General features: G+C 44.1%; 1 protein-coding gene across 1 annotated transcript in view; it reads left to right on the top strand.

Moving 5' to 3' along the window:
* The window catches only part of MSH3 (mutS homolog 3), a 94732-nt gene that overhangs the window by 22416 nt on the left and 57861 nt on the right, over positions 1 to 14455 (top strand). Inside the window, exons 9-10 of the mRNA XM_014309466.2 lie at positions 11215 to 11327; positions 13057 to 13171. Of these exons, the coding sequence (XP_014164941.1) occupies positions 11215 to 11327; positions 13057 to 13171 (228 nt within the window). The remainder of the gene's footprint in view (positions 1 to 11214; positions 11328 to 13056; positions 13172 to 14455) is intronic.

Genomic DNA, 14455 nt, shown 5'->3' with positions numbered 1-14455 from the left:
TTTTTTGAGGTTTTTGATGTTTTTTCTCTTTCTGTGGCCTTTCAGCTCTTCCATCCCCAGAGCACAGGCATCTGCTGCCTGGCCTCCCACTCCTGCAGGCCATCCCTGCATGTCCTGTCCCCCTCCAGGACAGCTCTGTGTCAGTGCCTTTGTTTTTATCACACAGGTTTCTGAGCCTCTCTCTCAGGGAGCACAAACCAGGCACTCTGTGTCTCTGCAGCCCAAAGCAAGGTGTGTAAGAGCCTCAGCAGCACCTGGATACCCTGCTGGGTATGAACCTAAATCCCCTGAACTGAACTAATCTCATTGCAGTGATGGGTGGATGATCCAGGTGTGGCCTTACTGCTTGCAGAGGCAGTGTGCTTTCTCACTGAGGTCTGTGTTGGATGTTCAGTGCTCCTTGTAAATCTCCACAGCAGTTCTTGTGATTAAAGAACAGGAATTATGTTTCTGACAGTTCTTGGCAGGTGGAGTTGTGGCAGCAGTGTGGGAGGTTAGCTCAGAGTGATTTAAAACAGAGACATGGATGGACCCTGTCTGTCACCATCTCAGTCATTTCTTATATAATCATTAGAAATGATGTTTCATAAGCTGGTGGTGACTTCCATTCAACTTCCTAGTGATGTTTTTAGCCTGTGCTTGTAGAGTATCTTTTTACCCATTACCTGGGTAAATCTGATTCTTCCTTCAGCAGTAATCCTGTACCACAGAATCCCAGGATATTTGGGGTTAGGAGGGATGCCTGGGGATGATCTGGTCCATCCCACAGGAAGGTGTCCAGCTGGGGCTGGGATGTCCCCAGACAGGGACACTCCAGGCCCTCCCTGGGCAGCTGTCCCAGGGCTCTGCTGTCCCTCCATGGACACAAGTTCTTCCTCCTGCTGCCCTGCACCTCGCTGCCCTTTCTTTGATGGCCACTGCTGCTGCTGCTGGCGCTGGCAGCACCGAGCAGAGCCCGGCCCTGCTCTGGCAGCCCTGGAGATGTCTGGGTGCATTGATGGCATCCCTGGCAGCGTTCCCGTCTCCAGCCTGCCCAGCCCAGAGGTGCTGCACAGCCCAGATCCTCTCTGTGTTTCCCCTGGAGCCTCTGCAGCAGCTCTGGTGTCTTTCTAACCATGTGAATTTTCTGTGGCTGATACATCCTGAAGCTTTCAGCTTTGTTTTGAGGTTCTCTGCAATCCTTATTGAGAAAGTAATTAGCTTGAATTTAAGATTCTTTCCAGAAGTGTGTTGTGTTGTAGCTGTCTGCTTCTAATTTTTAATTGAACAGCCTCACCTAGGAAACGCTTTTGTTTTTTGGACAAAGCACTGCGTGTTTTGCATATGTATGTGTATGACCCACGTAACTTCCACTGTTTGGAGGGCCAGTGCAGTTTCATATATGTTGAAATTAAAATGCCTGGGAGATTTTTGTGCTCACACACAGCATAAGGGAAGGGGGGATAATTAAAATAGTTGGGAAATCTCATTAAGCATTGAGCTTGGCTTTGTTCAAGCTGAATTTAGACTGTTGCTTCTGCTGCTGGAGAAGATATGTCTTTGAATAAGATGTTTTCTCCTGACTGTTTCCTCCATCAGCTTGATGCTGGAGAGGGGTTGTGATGGAGAGTGCTGATGGCAGTAGGCAGAGATTTGACAGAAGCACAATAGGTACGTCTTCACTGAGAGATCTGGTAGGTGGGGAGCCTTTGCAAAAATATTTCAGGAGAGACAGAGGAAAGTGCTTTGTGCTCAGAAGTTTCTGCTGCTGAAAATGAGAACGTTTCGTGTTGCTGTCAGTCGGGACAAGTATGATCAGACAGCACGTGTCCCTGTGGAACAAAGAGCTGTGCAGTCACTTGGGGAGGCTGTGTGCCTCACTCAGGGTGCTCACTCAAGAGCTAGTGGAAATGCTGCTGTTTAGAACAAGGTGGTAGTGCACACTTTTGTGTTAGAGTCTCAAAACTAATTCTTTCAAGGCTATTCTGTCATCTTTTCCTTTGCTCTGCCTGTCCAAAACTTCTTGGTTTCTTTTAGTCATGCTCTTATTATTGTCTAATTTATTGGTAATATTTTTCAAGCACTTCAAAGTCTTTTTTTTCCCTAAGTGATGCAACGTAAAGTGGTAATAATCTTGAGTTATATAATGTATTATATAGAACTCAACTTTTCTGTCTGCCAACCTATTGTCTGGTGTTGTAGACTTGCTTTTTCCCCCTTTTGCTAAAAAAGCCTTCTAAAAGGCTTGGTAACTCAAAAAGAAACTGAAATAGTATTAAGTGGTGTCCTGAATGAGTGTGCTTGAACTTGCTCAAAAAATCACCAGCAAGGGCGTGAGCAAAAGTCAGATTTAACATTAAACTCCAAAGCACAGCAGCAGTGGTAATGTGAGGAATGGAGAATCAGAGAGGGGTGCTGTGGCAGTCAGGAGGTGCAGTGATGTAAACACACAGAGCTGCAGCCGCGCAGCAGTTGAGACCAGACACAATAGTAAGAGATGGTGTTGAATTAAATGAGTAATTTTTTTTGTTTCCTTGTCCAGCTGTACGTTGTTGTATGAAGTTTAAGGCCCACAGTGAAAGAAAATACAGAGAATGACCCTACCTGATGGGAAAGAACACAGATCATTAACATTTTGTTTGTGACTTGGCAAAAACTTGGGAATTTTGCTCTAAACCAAGACAGTGACACAGGGATATGAAATGCTCCATCCTTGAGGACAGAAAGGGGGGTTTGGGATTTGGTAATGATCCCAAAAGCACAATGAAGGGCTCATGTTTCATGGCCTGTCAGTGAATTACAAGAAAGAGAGATGGGGAGAGCCTTCCACACCTGATTTTAGGACATACAGCAGAAATGTGCAGTTTCATTCCTGTGCATTTTTCATCTTTGCTGTATAGATCCAGATATGTAGAAATACTTGTACTTATCCTTAGGGATAATCCCAAGATGTTGTGAGAAAATGATTGGCTCTGTGTCCTCTCTCCTTCCTCACTCCCACTTTGATTCAGAAACAGCTGTTGGTCCATCATGGGGTGCAACAGAGCATTATTTCATCAATGTGCATGTAGTATGGCAGATCCTGGGCAGGGTTTTCCTGTGCTTTGCTTTGTGGTGTTCTTGTTGTCTTGGTTTGTTTGTTTGTGGTTGGTTTTTGTTGCTGTTTGGTTTTTTCCTTTGTTTTTGGTTTGGTTTGGTATGGTTTTTTTTGTTATGTTTAATTTATTTGAAGCCCTGCAAGTAGAGGGACTTTTTCTGGCTGGCAGAATCTGTCTGGAGGAACTGCTGATTTTGGGGACACACTTGTGCAGCTGGCTTACCAGCTGATTTACCTGGAAAGAGGAAAATTATATTCTACAAATGTTAATTTAAAGCTATTATTACATTCAGATTAATTTTTGAGTGCCAAAAGCTGCTTTATTGCTGGAAGTACACCATTCATTGTTTCTGGAATGCCTTGTCCAAAGCAGGCAGATTGATAGAGCAGAGATTTTAAGATCTCATTCTAGCTCTCCGGGAGCTGCCTTTTAAAAAAGAAAAGGGGAGCCTGCCTAGGTATCTGAATTTTGTTTTCCCCTTTTGTAAATTCTACTGTGATGAGGCTCAGTAAAATGTCAGGAAATGGATCAATGCCTGATTCATTTCCTAGCATAAGGCACATCTCTGTCAGAGTGCAGGGGGAAGGAGCAGTGGGACAAGCATAGGGCAGATTGGTCCAGGCTTCTGATGGGACCAGACCAGTGTGAGCTGCTTCCTCCCAACATCAGGTTCTGTACTTAGCTTCTGCAAAACACTTTTTAACTGCAGACAGAAGTTCAGCTTACCTCCCAAAATGTCTTTTCAGAGGCAGCCTCCCCACGTCTTAATCTGAGCTAAGAACAAAGAGCCACCAGAATCATATCAGGTAGATCATAATGAACACAGCTGAGCATTCCAGAAAATAAACACTGGCCTTAGTCAAATATTCCTGTACATATTTGAAATATACAAATATCTATCTGTATGTATAAAAGAAAGTAAATATTGCTGGAGGTGTGGGCTGTGCTGGCTCTGAAGAGCTGTGTGATCTGATAGCTGCACCAGATAGTTCCTGTAAGCAGTGCTGGTCACTGGCTGGGAGCTGCCCTGCCTGTCCTAGCACTGTGATGGGACATGGTTTGATGATCTACTTGATAAATTGAGCCTTGCACTGCGGTAGAAAGAGATTATAAAGATAGAGGTGTTATACTGATTGTCATCAATCATGTTAAAGCAAGTGTGTCACTGTAGGACAGGAAATAACACGGACATGTGGCTCTCCCAAGGTAAAAAAGAGGGAAGTTTAATTCTGACTCTAACATTTATAGATTTCCAAAAGTGACAGTGGATTGGAGGGTGAAAGTGCCACCTCTCCAATGACACTGGACAATTTAACAATCCATCAAATTTCTCTTCCTCCATCAAAGAATGAAAAACAATAAGTGATTTACACAGAGTGAGAAAGTTTGTTACAAGAAAGTAAAAATCAGAAGACTTAGAAAAACTTAAAAAAACAGGGTGACACTAGTAAACTCAACAAGCTTGGGGTATTGAAAGGAAAGAACTTCTGCATCAGAGGTTAGGGTTTCATTTGTCCCTCCATGTATTTGTCCACAGCCATACATGATGGAGAAAATGGGAACATTTCAGGGGTTTCTCTGCCGCATTGTGAGGTGTTTTTTGTGACGCTGTTTGTGGCCGCCTCAGCCTCACACCACGTTTGAGTGGGCTGGAGCTGTCCTCTCTGGGCCTGCCTTTGTGAGTGCTCCCAGGGCAGTGCTGAGCTCAGAACACTCGCCTCATCTCACGGGGAGCCCTGCTCCGCCCGAGCGCTGCTCTCCAGCCGGCTTGGCACCGCTCTGTAAGAGCACTTGCCTGTGAATCATGCTCTGCACATCAGCTCTGAGGACGTGTGGAGCTGGGAAATAGCCTCGCTGAGATCAAGCAGGTACAGCATCTGCGTCTTCCCTGTCCACAGAGCCAGCTCCTCTGCAATTGAGGGAAATTAAATTGACGTGGTGGGATTGTCTGGGTTCAGTGTGGACTATTGCTCATCCTGGCTGTTCCTAGGTGCTAATAAAAAATAGTTTGCAGCAGTTCTTGATCCTTTCTACTTTCCAAGACATGAGTGCAATGTGTCTCATCCCATTCTTGAGACAGGCAGATGGAAGAAGCCTGAAGAAGATTTCTGTGTGTGGGTGCAGAAGCTGCTGGAAATACAGCTGTGCTTGTGTTTTGTCCTGTGCTACCTAGTTCTGCCCTGACAGAAGGGATGCAGTCTCATGCAGAGCCTGCACAGCCCTTTGCTTTTCTCTATCCTCCTTACTCCATTTCTTTGGCAGCTCCTGCCTCTGAGTTCCTGAAGCTAAAAGAATGTTTTCTTAGAAATCCTTGGTACCAGGCTCCAGGCTTGTCAGTGTGGCTGGGTTTCTTTTCAGATGTAGTTCTTCCTGAGAAAGTCAGAAAATGTGTTGAGAAATGTTGGTTGTTCAGATGGAAAAGGGCCAGCAAGGAGTTTTCCTCATGTTTTTCTGTGTGTGTGTTTATATATTTGTATGTGTACATGCGTGTGAGTAAGCAGATACACATACATGTGTGTATGTATATTAAAGTGTGTCAGAGTTTCTTCTGGGCTTTTCAGCAGCTTCTGGCATTCAGAAGGAGTTTGGGATGGGGCATTTTGGAAGCTGGAGGTGCTGTAGGGTGCTATGTTGTATGTAACACACTGATAACACCATGTGGTGGTTTCTGTTTGGTTTTCATGGACAGCAGCCATTTGTGTCAGATACTCAGAAAAGGTGACTGTGCTGCTGTTTTTCTGCAATAGCAGTCTCCATCTCTGGCATCTGAAAGCTGCTCAGAGCAAACGTGGGGAAACACTTGACTCTGCCTGCTGAAAAAACTGTGCTTCTAAAAATGTGTGTGCTCAGTGCCAAAAGAACAACTGCTTGGAAATGTCCCTGAGGCTTTGCCAGAGAAGCTGCTGCAGCTCCCTGCCAAGGCTCACCCAAAAAGGGAGGATGGTTGTTCTCCATTTCCACAGACACATTCAGAACTGAGACCCCTTGATGCCTCAGGTTTGAGCTTTGATATTCTTCAGGTTCTGTGCTGCTTTAGTGTGTGGGTCTGGGCTCACATGAGGAGATGCTGAGCTCTGTGCACAGAGCAGGGAGACAAAACAATTCCTGCTCCAGCTGGGCACCAAGGACAAATGACCCAAATCTCAGCCCCAGAGCACAAACACCGTGGGCTGGAGAGAGAAAAACAAGCAGGGTGGGACTGGATGGGCTAAAGCTGGAATGGGACAATGAACTGCAAGGTGCAAATGGAGCAGAACTGATCCCAGGGACAGACCCCGTGCCCGGCCGTGCATTTTGGGGCCATTTTGGTTCATCTTGGGTGCAGCCCTGGCTGGGCTCTGGTGCTGCCCAAGGTGCATCCATGGAGGAGATCCTTGGAATAAATCCCTGCTTTATTCTGTGACTCTGTCCAGCATCACCCTGATAAAGCATCACCCTGAGCTAGGAGAGGCTGGATAACAAAGGTAACTCAGTGGTGACAAGTGAAGGAAAGTCAGTTTCTGCCTCTTGGGACCTTTCTAGCTGGTCAGAGTGGCCCCGAGATAAGTTAGAAAGTCTCTGTTCCCAGCCTGGCACTTGAAGAAGGAGTCAGAGCTCTTCATTTCTCAGTCTCAAGGTTGTTTATTGTTCCTTATTTATAAAATCCTTTCTCCTGTCCTGCCCAGGTCTGCTCAGCAGGACAGTCAGAGGCACTCTGCCTGCCCCGGGGTGGTGTTATCTTTTTATACTAAAAACTACGTGTACAATATTTACAGTGACTTCCCAATACCTGTCACCTATGTTAGACAGTGAGCTTCTACTCTAAACCAAACTAAAGTGCCAACATCACCCAGAAGATGGAGGCCAAGAAGAAGAAGGAGAAAGGCTGGACATGCCCAGATTCTTCCATCTTGCCCCCTGAACCCCCATTCTAAATACCTCAAAAATCTATTTTTCACCCTGTGATAAATTCACTATCATTCTACTTAAACTTTTTTGACTTGTAATTCTTCATATAAAGGCTGGTAATTGTTTTTTCCAAGGGCTAAATCAAAGGCACAGGGGTCTGGGGCTCTGTGCCAAGGTCTCTGAGCCCCCTGGGCAGGGGCTTGAGCCATCCAGGGCAGCCAGAGGAATTTCCTGGGTTCCCACATCTGCCAAGCATGGTGATAAGGGAAGGTGACACAGTGTGCTTGGACATCTGAAGGGACCAATGCATTCAGGGTGCCTTGCTCTGCTGGGCAGTGCTGGCACTTTTTCCCTGCAGTGGCAGACTGGTCATCCCAGCAGAGTAAACTATGAGGAATGCAGAGAAAAGAGCAGTTTGAATAAGTTGTACAGGAAAAACTAAATAAATTATTTGTGCTTTATAGATCTGTGCTTAGCATCGGAAGTAAAAATTTCATACTAAATTTTAGGAGCAGACACCTTCCCAAATTCTGCATCATTGGTGTCCTTGTGTTATGATACAGGGATGTGCAGGGAAATTTTGGTCTGTGCACCCCTGCGTGTGAATGTACTAAAGCAGAACGGGCATGGCAGGATAAAGGTAAAATTCTGCAGTTACTTGCTTTCCTTAGGAGGAGTTACTGAGCTTTAAGGAAACTGAGTTTGGAGGTGTTTGTTTTGCAGCAAGTCTCTATTCGCTTTATGCCTGTTTAATTGTGAATTGAACAGAGCAACAAGGAAGTGATTCCTGCTTTATGCAGCAAACTGCAGTTAGCTCTTGTGCTTAAAGCAAGCTCATTGCTAATAAAAGATTTTATTATTTTTTAGGTATCTTGAGTCCGTTTCAGTAAATTAGTTTTATTTATGTTGTTTCCTTTTAGCTTCTAGCATTTTCATAAATGTTTTTCTTAAGAGACCTTTCTGTCAAAGTGAGAGCACTCTTTTCAATATTTTTCCTACAGCACTCGTTAAGCAACGAATTTTAGGTTGATGCATTGAATTGTCAGATAAATAGAGGAATTAAACCCAGCAGTGTTGATCCTTTTTCACTTTGCCAGCAGGGTGACAGATAAATCAGTCCCTCCAGTAACAGGAGTAGGTTAGGATGCACATGTTACATTATACATTATTGCATTACTTATTACAATATTGCATTAGTCCATTATTTATTGCATTGTTGCAGTGTGGTGTGCCTGTGTGTGTTGTAGGATGCCATCCTTCATTCAGCTGTCTGTGGACACGCTGGTTTCAGACCCTTGGCTGTGGGTGGTGGTCGCGTCCTTGGGCAGATTTTGTAACTTACCTGGAGAGCAGAGGCAGATCTGCCCCACATGCAGGGCAGGGAGGAACAGGGTGCTCTGGTGGGGGGCACAGGGGGTTTGTCCCTCCCTGGTCACTCAGTGTCCACTCCAGGGGTGCAGAAGGGCTGGGCAGGGCGGCTCAGGGAGCTTTGAGAGGTTGTTGGGTTGATCTCTGGTGAGCATGGCTTGTTTTCAGGGAGCTGGGAGCAGCTGAACTGCAGCTCATTTGGAGCTGCTGACAGGAGTGATGTTTACAGAGGCTGATGGTGAATTGACTTCTGATTTAAACAGGCATTGGTGGCTGGAGAGATAAAATAAGCATTGACATATCATCCTGCCTATAATCAGGAAAATGGCCTTTGGTGATCATCTTGCTGCACAAAGGACACTCATGAAAACCTTCTGCAGCAAACTTTGTTTTCATGCATGTTGTTAAAAATTTAGGTTTTTTTCAAGCATTGAATCTGTAACTTTCCATTTTTTTAATGTTATCTAAAATATCAGGTGCATACTCTTCAGCCAGAATGTCATATATATATTTGATGTTGCTGTATCTACAATACAAATATTTAAATATTTGAAAATCTTTGCAGATCACTGAGTTAAGAATTTTAAATTAGTGAATAATTTTGAATGTTTCCCATTCATTGAGTTGACAAACAAAAATACTGTCAGAAGTCACTGAACATATATTGATTGTAACTATCATATTCCAGAGTTTATGCTGAGAAGTTGGATACATTTGGTTATAAAAGGGAAGACAATCAAATGAATTAAAATTACAGCTATGAATGTTTAAACACTAGAAAGCAAACAGGTGTGGCATGAACCATCCAGTGAAATACACCCCAAACCCTTCCTTTTTGACTTTCTTTCTACAAATCAGCTCTGCAGACCTTGTTAAGCCTTGCTTTTCTGTAGGCATTGCTGTGAAAATATAAAGAGGCAGAAATTAAAAATTAAAACACAAGATGGATCATGGGTAGATGATTTGTTTGAAGGATGGAGTTTTGCACCTTGGCTAAAGGAGCTCTGCAAAATAGGTTTATATGCATTGATAGTTATCGTGGCGTTGTTAGTCATAGTGCCTTGTGTACTTCACTGTGCTCAGCAAATGATGAACAAGGCCATCAAAGAAGTTTTTTTCTGTCCAAGAGAGAGGGGGGGAATGTTGGAAATGGATTTGTAGTGTTCTCAAAGCCTGACAGAAGGCTCACACAGTGTGCAAACTTTGAGACAAGAAATGCTGGCTTGGAAATGCCATGGAATGGGACAGACATTGCTGAGAGAGAAATGGAGCTAGAAACAAGTTTCAAAGGGTGGCCTTGTAAATAAGATACTTTGGAGAAACAGAACTGTGAAAGATGCACTGTAGTGACACCCACAAGGGGTGATTTTAGCTAATTGGCTTTAAGGCATTTACAGCATGGCGTGGCTAAAGCTGACAGGCCAAGAAACTCTTACAGTGTATTGTAATTAGGAAATAGTTGGCTTCTGATTGTGATGGAGTGAATTATAACATCTGTACTGTCTCACCCTTCAAATGAGACTGAAAATGGAATCAAAGTTTTGAAAACACCTCTCAGTTGTCCCGTCTCTGGGTCAGGAAAAGGTATTGTCCAACACAAGGGGAAAAAGGCAAGGAAGAAAACAGCTGACTGGGGTTGGTGTTTTCCTTTGCTTGAAGGATGTTTGCTCATCCTGAGAAGAGTTGGGGAGAGGGGACTTCAGAGAGTGTAAAGATTCAAAACTTAATTTGATCAGTCAGTTGAAGGCGTAGCAGGATTACTGAGCATGTGCTGGGACAAGTCTGGTTAGTTGGACATGTGTTGTGGGAATTAACTCTCCTTTTTGAGAGCTGGGCCTCAGAGATGTATTGATCCTTTCAGGTGGGGTATGTAGAATGTGAGGCAGAAAACCTGTCTGTTTTCCCTGTGAAGTTGGAAAGCCCTGCTGAAGGGTATTAATTAACTTCCATGCTGTAATACCTGCACAGTCCCTCTCATTGGCACAGTCTGAGTCTTCTCAAAGCAGTTGGCTGATTCACATCCCATGGGGGTGTGAGAGTGAGTGGAAACCCTGGGGCCGAGTGGGTTTTGTGTGTGTCTTCTCACTGGAGCTTTCCCCTGGCCCGTGGCTCAGTGCTCACTGTGTAGCTGTGTAATTCTGCTCGAGGCTGGCAGGGCCACCCTGAGTTCTTGTTTGTGGTTTTTTAACCAGCATTATCTGTTCAGTGCTTATCAACAACTGTGCAAATTGCAATGATAAGGCAGTGACCAGTCTTAATCCCAGCCACCAGTTACGGAAAACAGGCAGTGTGGAAATGCTGCATCTTGTAAAGTTTGGTGTGTTTGGTGGTGCTGTTAAACTGGGAGGAGCTGCTGATACAACTGATATAAGTGATATAACTGCTGGCTGGAGAGGGTTATCAGTAATAACCCATCCTTGGCTGCCTAGACTGCAGTAAGGCTAAAAGAAATCCAGCTCTTTCCTTCTACAGCATGGAAAATAAATCTTCCAAAGGATAATTAAATATGGAATGGGATAGGGTAATAGCTTAAGTTTGATAATCAGTCTTTAAGAAGAGGTAAAGCAAATACTTGCTATGATTGGTGAAGATGTGTTAGTATCTACCTTGCAGGTATGCTACACCACCTCTTGCAGTCTCTCTTTTGGCTGCGCTTGCTGCTGTTTGGGTTTGCTTTATTCGCACTTTCACAGAGGTTAGAAGAAACATTTGAAAAAATACACCATGCTTGGAAATGTTTTCAGCCTACTTTAATAGCTCATCTCTTAATTCCTTACCCATTCAACTCCTAACAAAGCAAAGACAAAAGAAAGTGCACCTTTGTAACCTCCTTCATGAAGGGTGTGTAAAAACCTGAAAGTTAATTTTTTTTTCTTTGCAGGTTACAGGATGACAGAATTAGGATAGAAAGGATGGAAAACCTCAATTTTGAGTACAGCCATGCTTTCCAGAGGGTTACTGACTTCTATGCAAAAGAGGTGCCTGGTACTGCAGGTATGTTCATTCAGATTTTTATGCAAAAGAAGTGCCTGACATTACAGGTCTTTCATTCCAAATACCTTTGTAGCATGCACTCTGTTAGCCTTTACAGTCACACAGGCTTTTGGCCACCTTTGCTTCATTCTCTGCACAGTGGGATGTCATGTTGAGCTTGGAGGAAAAGGAGCATTATTTAAATAGAAATGAAACAGCGCTACCATTACTTTTTTTCATAACTTGAAGGTGTGTGTTTATACAGATTTAAATTTAAACGTACATAACAGCTGAGGGAGATTACGCAACATCTGAAATGTTCCTGAAATTCACTGAATCCTGGGATATTTGGGGCTGGCAGGTTCCTCTGGAGTTCCCAGCCCAGCCCTGCCCAGGCAGGGTGCCCTGGTCCATCCCACAGGAAGGTGTGCAGCTGGGGCTGGGATGTCCCCAGACAGGGACACTCCAGGCCCTCCCTGGGCAGCTGTCCCAGGGCTCTGCTGTCCCTCCATGGACACAAGTTCTCCCTCCTGCTGCCCTGCACCTCGCTGCCCTTTCTTTGATGGCCCCTGCTGCTGCTGCTGGCACTGGGCACCAATCTATATGGATTGAGGACATCCCCTCTCAGCCTTCTCTTCTTTAGACTAAACAGGCTCAGCTCCCAGTCTCTCCTCATAAGAGAAGCTCCAGCCTCTTAATCATCCTTATGGCCTGCACTGGACCCTCTACAGCAACTCCCTGTCTTTCTTGAATCTGGAGCCCAGAACTGAAGACAGCATTCCAGATGTGGCCTCATGTGGGCAGGGCAGAGGGGCAGGCTCCCTCCCTGACCTCTTGGCCATACTCCTCCTGATGCATTCCAAGATCCCACTGGCCCTCCTGGTCCCCAGGACACTGTCAGCTAATGGTCAATTTGCCATCCACCAGCACCCCTAGGCCCTTTTCCACAGAGCTGGTCTCTTGTGGGTCACTCCCAGGCTGTTCTGGTACTTGGGGTTATTCCTCCCAAGGACCTGTAGTTGTCCTTGTTGAACCTCCTTAGGTTTCTCCCTGCCCAGCTCTCTCAAACACAATGTCCCCTTGGGGAACACAGTGTCCCCAGCCCCTGCTGGCCACTCCTGATGACCTTTCCTTCTGCATGCTTGGTGATGACCTGCAGAGCCACCTGTCCCATCACCTTCCCAGGGATGGCTCCTGAGAGTGTCCTGGGCCCTCCTTCTTGCCCTTTTTGAAGACAGGAGTCACATTCTTGATAACTAAGTTCTAAAGTTCTTGCAGGTGTTACCTGAGAACAGCTTTGAAAACGTCCCTGGAAAAAGCTGAACTGTGTGGGTTTTTAAAAATACCAGTTTGTGCTGTGGTATCGTGGAGTGAGTTTTCCTGTTGCTGCAGCTGGAACAGGCACTGTAGTAGAGCTCTGTGCACAAAAATGAACATGTCAGAATTCCATTCTTAGTCTGTATATTTAGAAGTTTGTTATGCCAACAGTTAGTAATTTTTTATGAGGAAAAACTCATGAGTCAAATGTTTCCTGTTTCATCATGTATTTACACTGTTGCAATGTGTCTGCATTATTTGGAATTATGTGTTACTTTGGAGCCTGGCTTTATGCTGATTTATAGATGTCATAAAACACTGTATATACATTACAGATTTCTATTAGAATAACTTGAAAAGCAGATTATCCTTTTTCTACACAGTGGATTAACCAGAAAATAAACATTTAAGAAGAAAAATTGTTTTTTTTTAGGTCCTCAAAACCTATCTGTAATACTAAGCTTGGATAAGCCTATTATTTGCTCTCTGGCAGCAGTAATTACATATCTCAAAGAATTTAATTTGGAAAAGATGCTTTACAATCCAAGGTAAGTTGCCTTATATAAATTTCCAATTCAAAGCACCACGCCTTGTAAGTTTTAGCAGACAGTGTCCCTGATTGTAATGAAAAACTTGCTGGTGATAAACATACTCTTTGTAAAAATTACACCTTGCATTTGATTTCCTAATCAGAAGTGAAAGAATCAAGTGGTTCCTTTGAGTGGTGTTTCAGGAGAACCTTTATGAAGTATGTTTGTGCAGACATTACTGTCAGTGGTGGGAATGAGCCTGTACTGCTGCCAGGTGATACTGAAAACAAACAAGGTGCAAAAACTGGTTGATACTAGGGAAAAAAAATTAAAGTTTGTTGGTATCAGCTGTTGCATCTCAACCTCAGTTTTACTGTGTAACCAAAATGTGGGGCTTTTCTGGGCAGCTTTAAAAAAAATTTCTGTTGCAACGTAGCTTTGCAGATGTTGTTGCAGTTTGCCAGCAGTGTGTAAATAATGTTTTCTTTCTGTAGCTCTGGAGGCAGGTATAAACTCTGTGTTGTAATGGTCAGGCAGTCTGTTTCAGACTCAGCAGGTCTGTTTCAGCTGTTGAATCTAGTTATCAGTTTTAAGGAAAACTGCTTAACATATCCTGGCTTTCTGAAAAGTCCCTTGGCTGGACTCAGGGGTAAGCAGGAGTGGGGAGAAGGATCATGGCAAAAGCTGTTGCTAGAGCACCACCACTTGTGCAAAGTTTCTGCAAAACCACACTGACATGGATATGACCTTGTCACCTCTTAAGCAGTCCCAACACCTGGGTTTATTAGATATGCTGAGATGAGTACTCAAGATTTGTGACAGGCTTATGCTGGTGGAATCAAATGAAAATGGAAAGATGTCATTGCTAAAGCTTCTCTTATCCTGTCTTGCATGAGTATAAATCATTGCTGTCCTACCTGGCTTAGCTTTGGAAATGTCATTGAGGCGTATTAAATAAAACAGCTTTATCTGTCGTGGATCCTCTGCAAAATATTCTCCCAGTTGTCTCAGTATTCCTCTGTCCCATAAGTATGCAGGATTTAATAAAGTCAGTCTGGCTGCAGAGTGGAAACTTAGAAATATGTTGTGTTATTTGTAGATCATTCACAAGTTGTGTGGGATTCTGAGAGTTTGAAGCCCAGTTTTGAAGGACTCCCTGCATTACCAGTTTAGATTACCAGCTGCATTTAAAACATGAACTGCAGGTGCCAGCTTTACACACTGCTGAAACACTTTCCCAGGTGTCCACCAAAATATTTGGAAATTATATGTGTCCTGAATTTTGGGATGGATTTCTTTCCC

This window comes from Geospiza fortis, unplaced genomic scaffold (genome assembly GCF_000277835.1).
Source record: "Geospiza fortis unplaced genomic scaffold, GeoFor_1.0 scaffold43, whole genome shotgun sequence".
NCBI lineage: Eukaryota > Metazoa > Chordata > Aves > Passeriformes > Thraupidae > Geospiza > Geospiza fortis.
The sequence above is the reverse complement of the archived record's forward strand: the minus strand, read 5'-3'. Positions and strand labels throughout refer to the sequence as shown.